General features: G+C 57.5%; 1 protein-coding gene and 1 long non-coding RNA gene across 2 annotated transcripts; one reads left to right on the forward strand and one right to left on the reverse strand.

Moving 5' to 3' along the window:
* Positions 1–1,718: 1,718 nt before the first annotated feature.
* Positions 1,719–8,792, reverse strand: LOC122374165 (the record flags this gene model as incomplete). Its single annotated transcript, XM_043352763.1, has 8 exons — positions 5,460–8,792; positions 5,011–5,216; positions 4,311–4,608; positions 3,736–3,879; positions 3,244–3,378; positions 2,964–3,031; positions 2,281–2,395; positions 1,719–1,826 (listed from the first exon to the last, which is right to left on the reverse strand). Coding segments are annotated over exons 1-8 (3,771 nt in total), but the record flags the coding sequence as incomplete, so codon positions are not given.
* Positions 8,793–10,479: 1,687 nt separating this feature from the next.
* LOC122374157 lies at positions 10,480–11,410 on the forward strand. Its single transcript, XR_006255165.1, has 2 exons — positions 10,480–10,644; positions 10,906–11,410. It is a non-coding gene; the product is annotated as an uncharacterized LOC122374157 (long non-coding RNA).
* Positions 11,411–12,555: the final 1,145 nt, after the last annotated feature.

A 12,555-nucleotide genomic window follows, 5' to 3' on the forward strand; every position in this document is an offset into this window, starting at 1 on the left:
ATCAGTCCATATCATCGCTTTTGTTCGGAGTCAATGATGATGATTTGGAGTGACAGGGCGCACCAGCTGCGAGGCTATGCTATCATCGACCGTTCGTTCTTGCGATTTAATTTCGTCTCCCTAGTTTAGCGAAATTATGCACCCTTTCATAAGCATATTATTAATCCCCATATCCTACAGCATATTCTGCACCATTACCCCGTTGACATGGGCAGTCTCTGTATGCCGGCGGACTGAGCTATATGTGCCGCAGCTGAGACGGTCTACGCTGCTCCGTCCCCCGCCCCGGCCACTGGCGGCTCTGTGACCACGGTTCGTCGGAAGGTCATCTCAGGCTCAAAAGAAACGATATATACCATTCGAAAGCTGACGGTGAGCTGAATCCAAAAATGTAATTTTTATCAAAATCGATCGATGGCCTTTTTTGAAAATTGCGTTTTTGTAAAAACTTTATAATTTTTTATTCAACGGGCTGTCCCGGACATTCTTGAAAACATAAACATGTATTTTTGAGTTCCAGTAAAAGCTGAACGCCTAAAGAACAATATTTAGCGAAGCAATATTTCCAACCATTAATATGCGTCTCCCACAGCCGACAATAAGGCGCAATTACACATCTCAATGTCACGATGGACCAAGTCAGCCACACAGAACCGTGAAATGACCCTTATCGACTCGCAGACCGGCGCTCCCGGCCCGCCCACCAGCCACGGAAAGAACGTTCGCCTCTCGTTCTACTAAACAAATGTCATATTTGTCAGTTTAACTGTCTACATTGCTATTAAAGTTATTCAGGATACCTGTGAAGAAAATGCATTGTTCTGCTTGATTTACAACATGCTTTAATTTACATTTTTCTTATACATGTTTTGTTCCATCCAGCTGCGCTCAGTGCCCGCGCAGGGGAAGTGAGCGGGGTTTCACCGTCAGAGGCTGTACTGGTGACAGCTGCTCGGCCGTGCGACCGGTCAAAGGTTACCCTGCCCCACCGGGCGCTACCCCCACTCTACCCGAGCTGAGGTCGGTACAACCTCTGACATTTCAGCGCGGCCAATTTTCCTTATATGGGCATGCCACCAAGCTCAATTGAGCAAAGTAGACGTGAACAAATGCAAATTAATGCGTGGTGTGAAGATGACAGAGCAATGAATCTTCTGCTCATGTATCCTGAATAACTCAAGTACCGACTTGAATCGTTAAACTAACAAATATGACGTCTGTTTAGTAGAACGACAGCCGAACCTCCTTGCCGTGGCCGGTCAGGCGGGCCGAGAGCGCCGGGTCTGCGAGTCGATAAGGGTCATTTCACGCTTCTGTGTGGCTGACTTTGGTCCATCGTGACACTGAGCTGTGTAATTGCGCCTTATTGTCGGCTGTGGGAGACGCATATTAATGTTTGGAAATATTGCTTCGCTAAATATTGTTCTTTAGGCGTTCAGCTTTTACTGGAACTAAAAAATACATGTTTATGTTTTCAAGAATGTCCGGGACAGCCCGTTGAATAAAAAATTATAAAGTTTTTACAAAAACGCAATTTTCAAAAAAGGCCATCGATCGATTTTGATAAAAATTACATTTTTGGATTCAGCTCACCGTCAGCTTTCGAATGGTATATATCGTTTCTTTGAGCCTGAGATGCCCTTCCGACGAACCGTGTGACCGCGCGGCCCGACGCCGGCGCCTGGGACCCGTCTCCCCACTGTAAACACACGGCCGACCTCGGCCGGCCGCAGCCAGGGGCCGCCGCCGGACCGGGGCCAGCGGATCTGGAACAGCCGGCCACCGGCGGCACTGGACGAAAACACGGCCACGGGACGAGGCCAGCGCTGGACGACATCGGGGCCTTAGTGAAGCAGCTCAGGGCCGGACAAATGTCGGACAGGCCTTAGTGAAGCAGCTCAGGGCCGGACAAATGTCGGACACCCGGGCCAGGCACCGAGTTTAATAGAACCAGGGCTGCACCGAGAGTCGGCAGTAGCCTGGAGCAGCCGGGTGTATACCACGAACCAGCAGTTTAGCAGAGACGAACCATCAGTCTCCTCCAGTAGCTGATAACCAGAACTAGGTCACCCAGCCGCCAGTAGCAAATGGAGCAGGACCGGGTAACCTCACCATCTTTTTAGCAGCCCAGTGTTTGACAGTGGTGACCTAAAATCGCGTCCCTCAACGTCTACCAAATGGATACTGAGAGTTGAGAGTGAGAAACTCCAGTACTGCTGTCAGTGATGGCAGCAGCACGGGCGTTCTCACAATATCACCCATGTCCCATATATTACTCACCGAGCCCGTGAGCCGCGCGAAGGCCTGCTTGATGAGGGCGCGCTCCTTGAATGTCCTCTTGGTGAGGATACCGATCAGGACGTCGTCGTCGACTCCGAACAGGCCGAACGCGTCGCTGTGGGAGATAATATTCAGTGTCAGACGGGGGATCAGCTATACTGAGAGGCTGGGAACAGAGGTGGGGCGAGATGACAGCGACACATGACGGGTTAGCTTACTACGGCACAGTCCGGGTCAACTGTTAGCAATGTCACCATATTAGTCGACTGTCTCGCTGTCAGATCGCAGTCAGCTGACAGTCAGCAGTGACCCGACTCTGCTCAGCTGATTGTCGGCGGTGATATCACCTCGGTCAGCTCCCAGCGGGGGCCGACCGTGCCCGTATCAGAACAGTCCTAACATTCCTAGTTTTCCGTCGGCCAGTGTTTACGGTGGCTGTGACGAGAGGCAGGCGTCTGCGGCGGTCGAGCGGGGCCTGGTACCGACAGGACCGGCACACGTACAAACCTCCACTGCCGTCTAACATCCACTTCATACAATCTTATTCAGCGGCCCCTGACTAGGTCACACGGAGCCTACGTATAAATCGGACCCAACATTGAACACGATATTTGCTCGTATAGGATCTTCCAGATTATGTAACGGCTGTTCTCAGCTGAACAAAAACAAACGATCGTACTCACTTCAGCGCTCTGGCGTCTCGCTCAGCGTCGAAGTACGGCGTAGGACGGAGAGCCGGCAGCACGTTGAACTGAAAAGGATTGGAAAAAATGCTAGGTTATCAGCAGTGAAATAGGAACCATTCTCGGAAGGAGCAATACATTACTATCTCCTATGGAATATACCAACAAAATTGTTTTTTTTTTCTGGAGAGCCATCGACCCCCGTTTGCGTACCAGCGGGTTCCTCACTCAGTGAGTTACAGTGTGAGTTTCTCTCCCCTCGAGTCACCCCGTTTCTCACCTGGTGAGTGCTGGAGCAGGCGACGCTCAGCGGGTACGACTTGCAGAACCGGTACATGTCGTACTCGATACGGTCCAGGCTGCTGGCGGGCGGACGGACCGCCGGGCCGCCCGACTGCGGACGGGAGCAACACACCTGCAGAGGGGGGGGGGGGGGGGGTCAGAGTGGCGGCCCGAACGGAGCGGGCTGAGTCAGTGTTCCGAGGATCGGTGACCTCTTTAAAGACTGACCCTCTTGACTCGTCCCCTTTTATTTACCCGTCCCCCTTTTACTGACCCGCCCACCCCCTTATTGACCTGTCACCTTTCACTGACCTGCTCCCTTTTATTGACCCATTTAATGACCCAGCCCTATTTACTGACCTTCCTTTCATGGACCAGTCCCTCCCTCTTTATTGACCCACACCCCTTTATAACCGACACCCCATTCCCCTGTACTCAGCGGGTACAGGTATATCACACAGGACCCGATTCTGGCCCTGTCCACACTGACCTGAGTGCCGGGACAGGTGGGCGCGTTGACGTTGGTGTAGCGGGTGAGGATGTCCTGCTGGCGGCACTGGTTTCCGGGCACACAGCTGCATGGCGCCGGCGGGGCCGTCGGCTGCACCTGGGCCCACGGCACCGCGCAGCACACCTGAAAACGGACAGCACAGTGTGATGGCACCGCGCAGCACACCTGAAAACAGCACGGCACAGTGTGATGGTACCGCGCAGCACACCTGAAAATGGACAGCACAGTGTGATGGCACCGCGCAACACACCTTAAAACAGCACAGCAGAGGAGAGACCGTCAAATGTCCAACGGTCACAGCGAGGGAGCGTATGTATACGGTAATTTGCGATAAGCACCGGCGGTGAACTACCAGAGCGCCCATTAGTTATATGACAAAAATTGTCTCGCTTGGATATCACTTCACCTTTCACCTCAAACCATTTGTCACCTATCACGTCACCTTTACTATAAACCACTTCTCACCGCGGAAACTCAAGTCGCCTGTCATCTGTCACCCCATCTGTCACCTCTCACCCGTCACCTCTGAGCTCACCCGTCACCAGTCACCTCACCTGTCCGTCGTAGCTGCAGCGTCCCGTCTGCGACACCTGGCGCATGTCGACGAGCAGCTGCTGCGAGGCGCCGATCTGGCCGCCCTGGCACAGGTACGAGGAGACGCACACGCAGGGCCGGGAGCTGGCGACGTGCGGCGCCAGCGGCGAGGAGCGGCCGGCCAGATCCAGTTCGGCGGTCGGCACAGAGGTGACCACGCCCGGCCGGAGGCCCGGAGTGGACTCCAGCTGACGGAGCACCTCCGGCGGCGTGTCACAGCACACCCGGAACCCGGAGCACTGCTTCCGGGAGCCGATACTGCCGGACGGACACAGCGTCAGTACAGACCCGGGACACAGTCAGTACAGACCCGGAACACAGAGTCAGTACAGACCCGGAACACAGTCAGTGCGGACCCAGAACACAGAACGAGCCGATACTGCAGGATGGACACGGGAGGGGAGGAATCAGTGGAGAGTAGAGACACATATATAATCACGGATAGTTACGACACGAAATATACTTTGACTCTGAACGATGACGGTAGAGGAACACTTGCTGCTACTACTCTTACGAACTTATCTCTGCTACTACTCGCAGGTCTATATGTCTGGATGCCCGGATTAGTAAATGCTGTTCGGGCTGATGTAGGGAGACCCAGTGAAGTGTTGAAGGTCAGGTTTCACCCACCTGAAGTCTGACAGGTCAGGTTTTCCCCACCTGAAGTCGAGCAGGTCGGCGCCGTGGTGCAGCAGGTTGCCGTCCGAGCAGCGGTCGAAGCGCACGCAGACGCAGCTGTCGCCGGCCTGGGCGGCGGCGCGCGGCGTCTCGTCTCGGCCGGTGAACAGGTCGGTCCAGCCGCGCCGGTGACGCTGCGACTGCTGCGAGTAGCTGCGCCAGTAGCTAGAGCCCGACTCCAGCGGCGCCTGACCGGACAGATAACCGTAAGGGGGTGGATTGACGGCCTGGAAGACGTCAGAATATACAAGAAGCTCTGGCAAAGTGGCGGCTTCATGTGCCATACCAACGAGCAACGATGATCACTCAGTGGTATTTGCTACGGAGTACGGGAGCAGCACACAAAAGAACATATCTGTGGAGCATGATGGCAAAATGCCAGCCATACTTCTTAGAGTGCTGAGTCAGTGACTCGGGCGCCTCGTACTCACCGCCTGCGAGGAGTGAGAGCTGGACGAGTAGCGGTAGCTGGAGCCGCTGCCGCCCGCGGAGCCGGCTGGGTACTGGTGGGAGCCGCCGCCGGCCGGCACCAGTCCTCCCGAGGAGCCGCTCTCAGAGCGGGAGGACCAGGAGGACGAGGACCGGTAGCTCGAGCCGCTCGAGTAGCCGCCCGAGGAGCCGCCGGACAGACCCAGGTCGCCGCCCGCCAGGCCCAGGTCGCCGCCGGACAGGCCCAGGTCGCCGCCGGACAGGCCCAGTTCGCCGTCGGCGTCCCCGGACACCACGCGCCGCTCGGAGTAGTGGCGGGACGAGGTGACCGACTCGCCGCCGGAGAGGCCCGCGTCTCCGCCGGCCAGCAGGCCCGCGCCGCCGCCGCCGCCGCCGCCGCCCGAGGTGGAGTGCTGGGCCGAGTAGCGCCGGGAGGAGCTGGTCAGCTCCGGCCGGGCGCCGTGCTGGCCGCGCAGACCGGCGCCGCCGGCCAGCAGCGCTGCGTCGCCCTGCTCGCCGGACGAGGTCGAGCTGGACGAGCTGCGGTAGGAGTAGTGGCGCGAGCTGCTGGAGGAGTCCAGCTGCGGGCCCGGCAGGTCGACCGGCCGGTCCGGGTAGCGCGGGTAGCCGCCCGTGGTGGCCTGCTCGCCGCTGTCCTCTCCGGAGACGACGCGCCGCTCTGAGTAGTGTCGGCGGCTGGAGATGACCCGCGAGCCGCTCTGCTCGGCAGAGTCCTCCTTGTCCGTGTACCCGGAGCCGTGGGCGCCGGACAGCAGGTCGGCGCCGGCGCCGCCGTACCCCGAGCTGGTCCTCTCGTACGAGTGGGTGCGGCGGCTGTGGCCGGCGCTGCCGTCGGCAGGGTAGAGCGGCCGGCGCGGGTCCGCCGGCTCGGGCAGCTGCTCGCCGGAGGAGCTGCGGCTGCGGTAGCTGTAGTGGCGCGTGCTGCTCGTCTGGCCGCCGGTGACGGCCGGCAGCGGCGCGGCGCCCGAGGTCTCAGTGCGCGAGTGCTCGGTGCGGCTCACCTCGGAGCGCCGGTGGCCGCCGGAGACGTCCCTGGCGTCATCGTACCGCGAGAGCGAGCTCTGCAGGCCGCGGAGGTCGACCGGCCGCTGCACGGGCGCCCGCTCGTCCGTGTCCACGTGCTGCACAATGTCCCGGAACAGGTCGCGCTCGCGCTGCACGAAGGCCGGGTCGGGGGTGGTGTGCCGGGAGACGGGGGCCGGCGTCGGCAGCAGCGGAGCCGGCTCCGTGGCCGGCTGGTACGGCTGGGACACCAGCTGCCGCTTACAGCAGACCATCGGGCGGCGGCACTTCTGCAGGCCGGCCAGCGAAAAGTCGCGCTCGCGGTAGGAGCAGGTGTCGCGCGGCACGCAGTTGCAGGCGGGCTCCTCGCGCACCTGGGGCTCGGCCTGCGGCCGGCGCACTCGGCTCGGCTCGGTGGGCGCCGGCCGCGGGTAGTCGGTGGTCACCCGTGGCAGCAGTGGCCGCTGCTCGCGGCAGCACACCTCGTCGGCCCGGCAGCGGCTCAGCGCGGCCGCCGAGACCACCCGGTCCGAGTACAGACATCGCGAGCGGGGCACGCAGGCGCAGCTCTCGGCGCCCTCCTCGCGGCGCGTCTCGGTGCGCTCCTCGCGGAAATATGATGTGGAGCGGGACCCGGAGGACCCGCCGTGTGTCGGCCGCCGGCCGCCCGACCGCGAGCCGTACTCCGACTCAGCAGAGTCCGAGCCGAACTCCGAGTGGGACCGCGACCGCGAGTCGGACCGCGAGTCGAAGCGCGAGTCAGACCGCGAGTCGGACCGCGAGTCGAAGCGCGAGTCGAATCTGGCGCCGGAGCCGCGCACGCCGTGGATGTCGAACACGTCGTCGAAGCCGCGCCCGCCGACCATGCTCTGTCGGCGCCGGTGGTACTCGGCCTCCGAGATGGTGGCGCGGTCGAGCACGGTGCCGTCCGCGTCCCGGATCAGCTCCAGGCCGTACTCGCGCACGCCCTCGCTGTTCCGGCGGCCCGTGATGCTGGTGGTGTGCGTGCCGTTGCTGAACGAGTAGTGCGACTCCTCGCTGGAGAAGCTGGTGGTCGAGTGCCGGCCGTGGCCGCCGCGCCGGTGCGCCAGCCGCCGTTCCATCTCCGTCAGTAGGTCCTCGCCCGAGAGACGGCGCGAGCTCAGGCCGTGCAGCTCTCCGCCGCCCAGCGACTCGAACCCGAAGCTGCCGTCGGAGCCGGTGAGGCCGAGGCTGGCGCGCCGCTGGCGGTACTCGGCCTCCGAGAGCACGGCGCTCTCGATGACGGCGCCGTCGGCCAGCCGCGTCATGCGCAGGTGGAACTGGGGCACGCCCTCGCTGGAGCGCTTGCTGGTGATGGTGGTGCTGTGCGTGCCGTTGCTGAACGTGTACTCGGACTCCTCGCTGGAGAAGTGGTAGGTGCGCCGCTGGCCGCCGCCGCTGCGGCCGAGCAGGCCGGGCCGGTAGCGCGGCGCCAGCTGGCCGGAACTCGTGTAGCGACTGCTGTGGGAGGAGGTGCGGTAGCCGCCGCCGCCGCCCGAGTGACCCCCGCCGCTGCCGCAGATGTCACAGCCCTGGTCGCCGCCGGCCGCGGCCCAGTCGGGCTGGCCGCCGACCAGCACCGTGCGGAACCTGTCCGCGGCGACCGGCGCCGTCAGCGCCGCCGCCACCGCCAGACAGGCCACCAGCGCGCGCATCGCTCTCCGAGGGGCCGGGGAGGGTCAGTCCAGTCCAGTGCAGTCCAGTCACACACACTGCTGCCACCGAGCGCCGCTGGAGGTCGGCGAACCGACTGGTGTGTGCCCCGGCGGCCACGGCCCTCTATATAGCCGCGGAAATATAAACACAGCGGGCGAGACGGACGGTGGCAGGAGCCAGGGACGGGACGGCACGGGCTGGCGCGTACGCAGCTCATTAGCTGCCAAATATCATTGGCCACTAGCTACACTGCTGCAGTGGCAGCAGCATCGCCATCTTCAGAAGCTTCAGCGGAAACGGCTGGGGCACCGAAGAAGTTTCAGTTGCACTTGCGGATCAAAATGCATTGCATTTTGCGGTACCCATTCAAAGACACAGTCATCCGAGCTGTCATCAAACTATTCTATCACTGCCGGATCTTGTGCCAGATTGGCCGATTGCGGAGCCACCGGCGGTAAGTTAATGACGTCATGGAGTAAATTCATGGAATATTGGATGACGGCACGAGATGTTTTCGCACTGTCGGGTAGATTTCCTGAAACGTCGCTCACTCCGATCTGTCGAATGGTTCAACTGTGAACGTCAGCCTCCGGTGACCTCTATAAAGGTCAATGGCATACATTCATCACCGTCGGAATCACATCAGCCTCTGAGCAAATGGCTGGTCCACCAATGGTAGCGATTGGCGAACGTAGTCGTGTGGGGCATGGACTCTTAACACTCGCAGAGCAGCATCACCAACATCACACCGACTGCCTAATGGAAGAAAACTGGCGAGGATGGAAGCAGCCTGCAGAGGGATTCCTTAATTCTTAAGTAGGATATGAACAGCCACTGGGACTCCCAGCGAGACGGAAGGGCACGCCGCCCGATGAGGTAGGACGCCTGAGACCGTACATACATGTAGAGTACGAATGTCACGTATCTGCGTCGTCCGTTTTTTTCTGTTTACATAGAAGCACGGTCAGCCCAGTCCCCTCACTCCCCCCCCCCTCCCTTGGTGGTCGGCGCTGGCCGCCGAGTCATAGGTCATGATAATGATTCAGAGCCCCCACCCTCCTCCGGCCAGGGGTGTCAACGTCCGTGACAAACCCATGGATGGCTCGTGACAGTGATGGCAGCGACCCCAGAGGACTGCCAAGGGTTTCGTAACAGCCAGGTGGGCGTGGGCTCGGCGACCTTTCCGCTGCCGCTGCAGCCTCTCTGGGGAGGGGAGGAAAGGCTGAGGGTAATTGCGCAGTGCGCACACTGCACACTGCACAGGGTGGACGGCTCTTGCTCAATAGCAGCTGAAACAACATCCGTCCGTAGAAAGCCATAGCCACAAACTATTAAAAATCCCATGTCATATAGACCTTCACATTTCACATCAAAGCACAGTTGCCTTTTACGGATCATAGCACGTACATTTTGGGTCTACTAGGAGAGTGCAGTGAGCACACTCCTTTGCACATTTTGCAAACACCTATGTGAGACGTAAGTACGTTGTCTGAGCATCCGTTTCGGCGAGTTTTGCCTTGTATACTTTGGCGGTGTGGATTTTCCACTCTAGCGCCACTGGAGGCCGTATGAGCTGCCGCCGTACCGTCCGGCACGTGCCGAGTATCTCTCTCAGTTGTTTTGACTGGTCCCGGAGCCCCGGTGACGTCAGCACGCGACTGTTTCTTCTCGTGGCCAAACCGCTGCGTCAGGCGGCGATACACCACAGGCGGTTCCCGGAGTCGGTGCCACTTGGGCACAGCGCGACTTGGGGTATGTATACCGCCGCATAGTTCATCCACAGACTTTCCATGTCATAGCCCCAAGCCAATGTGTAGAATTTCGACATTCTATAGAATCCCTAGACATTCTCTTAAATGCCTGGACGACCAGCTATCCCTCTAAACGACCAGGCATTTTGAATGCCTAAGCGTTCTGTAGAATGCCTGGTCGTCCAGGCATTCTATGGACTGAGTAGGCAGTCTGTGGAATGCCTAATATTCAGGCATTCTACTCTATGGAATGCCTCAGGAGCCGAGTTAGACGGGGGGCGTGAAGACGCCATCCCCCCCCTCGTACACCACGGAAAAACTTAGACCACCAGGACGGCGTGGGCTAAAAACACATCGGCTAACCAGCCACTTTTTGCTGAAGGGCCCGTAACTTCTGGTCTCTGGTCGAGGGCACAGCGAATCTTATTTTGAAAGTGCAAATGTCCGTCCAAGCGACGATTCACTTCTGAAAGGACAGCGCGCAGTAAAACAGGAAACTCTCCATCCTGTTTTACCAAAAATTTAAATCGGACAAGCCAAACACATTTTAAAATGTCAACATATTTTTCAGCGTTTACGATTCTAGGAGCGGACGACACAGGGGTGACCTATGGGGCACCATTTTGACAGTTCAGGCCGCTATAAAAACAGGCTGGGGGCCGACGAGGCTCAGAACAAACAACCATGAAGTTGGTCTTCCTTCTACCGGTGCTGGCACTTCTATGTGCCACGCTGCGTGAGTATATACCTATAATATAGTGTGGTTATTTCATGGGCAGTTAGTTGTTGTAGGTACGCTGTAAAAGATGACTGCGTAAACAAATAATTCATGTATGTAGCGTCGTTTTGTCGGTAAAATTTCATTTGTGTGATGTATAATTATAGTTCTGGTGATAACAACAGAAATCATGTTCTCAGCAATGTGTGCAGCTCTGTTTCTGTGTGCGTTTACTTCGGTGAATATGAGCACTAATTTAGTGCAAATACTCAATTGCAGAATCGGCGAGCGCGTGGCAGTGCCCCCGTCACCACATAATTTACCTACGGACCTACAAGACATCGGCCAGCGCCAGCAAGTGCTACTGCTCCCGGCCGGGCTGGAAGTGCTGTCCCACCAAATGGGGATACATGTGCCTGCCCGTCTGTAAGCCCTACACACACTGGAAGATCAGGTGTCCCAAATACAAGCACCGCTGCGGACTGGTCACCCAAACCAAACACTGGTACTCCAGATGCTTCTGAACGTCACACGGCTTCGAATACCGGGGGAAGGACGGCGCAGGGAGAAGACGAGCCCGAGACCCATCGTCCGGAGCAGGGGGAATCACGCACAGCTTTATATCACAACCCTATCCGAACCAGGCTTTGTCAGACATGACATCTTCGTTTCTCCTCCAGTTCGTAATAAATGCACAATGTACCTACCAAAGCAACGAGTAAAGCTCTCGTGACCTGTATATTTGGCTTATGAAGAAACAATGCAATATAATTTCGCTGGGGAACGACTGTTTCATGGGTTAAAGATCTGAGGTGGAATCATCGGCCCACTGAATTGGAGCCGAGGGAATGGACATTCGACGGTTACCCCGGCATAGGTACCTATACCTACGTCCTACTGTCTTCGCTATCCCCATCGGAAGCTTACTGCTTGATCAAGACCACAAACTATTTTTTGTCCGTACAAAAAAGGGGCTATGCAGAAATCGTATATCTACCCACCACTCAGTTTCGAAAAGCTCGGACAAGTCAAACATATTTTCAAATGCCAACATATTTTCATCCGCTCACGAACCTAAGAGCGGGCGACACAGGGGTGACCTATGGGACACAGGGGTGACCTATGGGGCATCATTTTGACAGTTCAGACCACTATAAAAACAGGCTGGGGGCCGGCGTAACTCAGAACAATCAACGAAGTTGGTCTTCCTTTTAGCGCTTCTATGCGCCACACTGCGTGAGCATAGATATTAGACAGGTACACACTACAGACCTTACAAGCCTATACGAAACTACCACCAACCTATAATTTGACTAGGCGGTCTACATAGTCCGTCCAGCCCGGACCAGCCCGTCAACAATGAATGGATCATGGACACCAAACAGGTATTACATATATATGTCACCCATAGGCGCAAAGAAACAATCTTTTGGGAGCAGCATGCACAATGCACATTGCACATATATGCTTTCATTCATTTTTTTAGTCTTGCACAGTAATAAGCTAGTTTTTGTTTTTAGCTCAGTCGCGAACCTCTGAGTCCACTTTACAGTCCTTGTCCCAGCCCATCCACACTCACCACAGCCCATCGATTATTTATATTTGAGGGCCCAGCCCAGCCCATGACCCATTGGCTGGCCCGGCCCATGGCGAACACTGCCATATAAGTCCACTCGCCAGAAAGCCCGTCGTGAAAACGGCTATTTTTCGGCAGACTGGCTTCCGCTTCGGGTATAACTTTGAGCCATTCAGTTAGCGATGTCGATTCTGCTCCGGAGTCGGAGTTAGTAAGATTTTGGTGACTCTGGGTTCAACTCCGATTCTATATACTGTCCTGGCTCAGACCCATTCTAATCTTGCTCCACCCCATCATTCAGATCGCAAATTCGCCAAATTCTAAGATCGATGGAGATCCTATATCGATAAAAA

This window comes from Amphibalanus amphitrite, unplaced genomic scaffold (genome assembly GCF_019059575.1).
Source record: "Amphibalanus amphitrite isolate SeventyFive unplaced genomic scaffold, NRLGWU_Aamphi_draft 001614F_arrow, whole genome shotgun sequence".
NCBI lineage: Eukaryota > Metazoa > Arthropoda > Thecostraca > Balanomorpha > Balanidae > Amphibalanus > Amphibalanus amphitrite.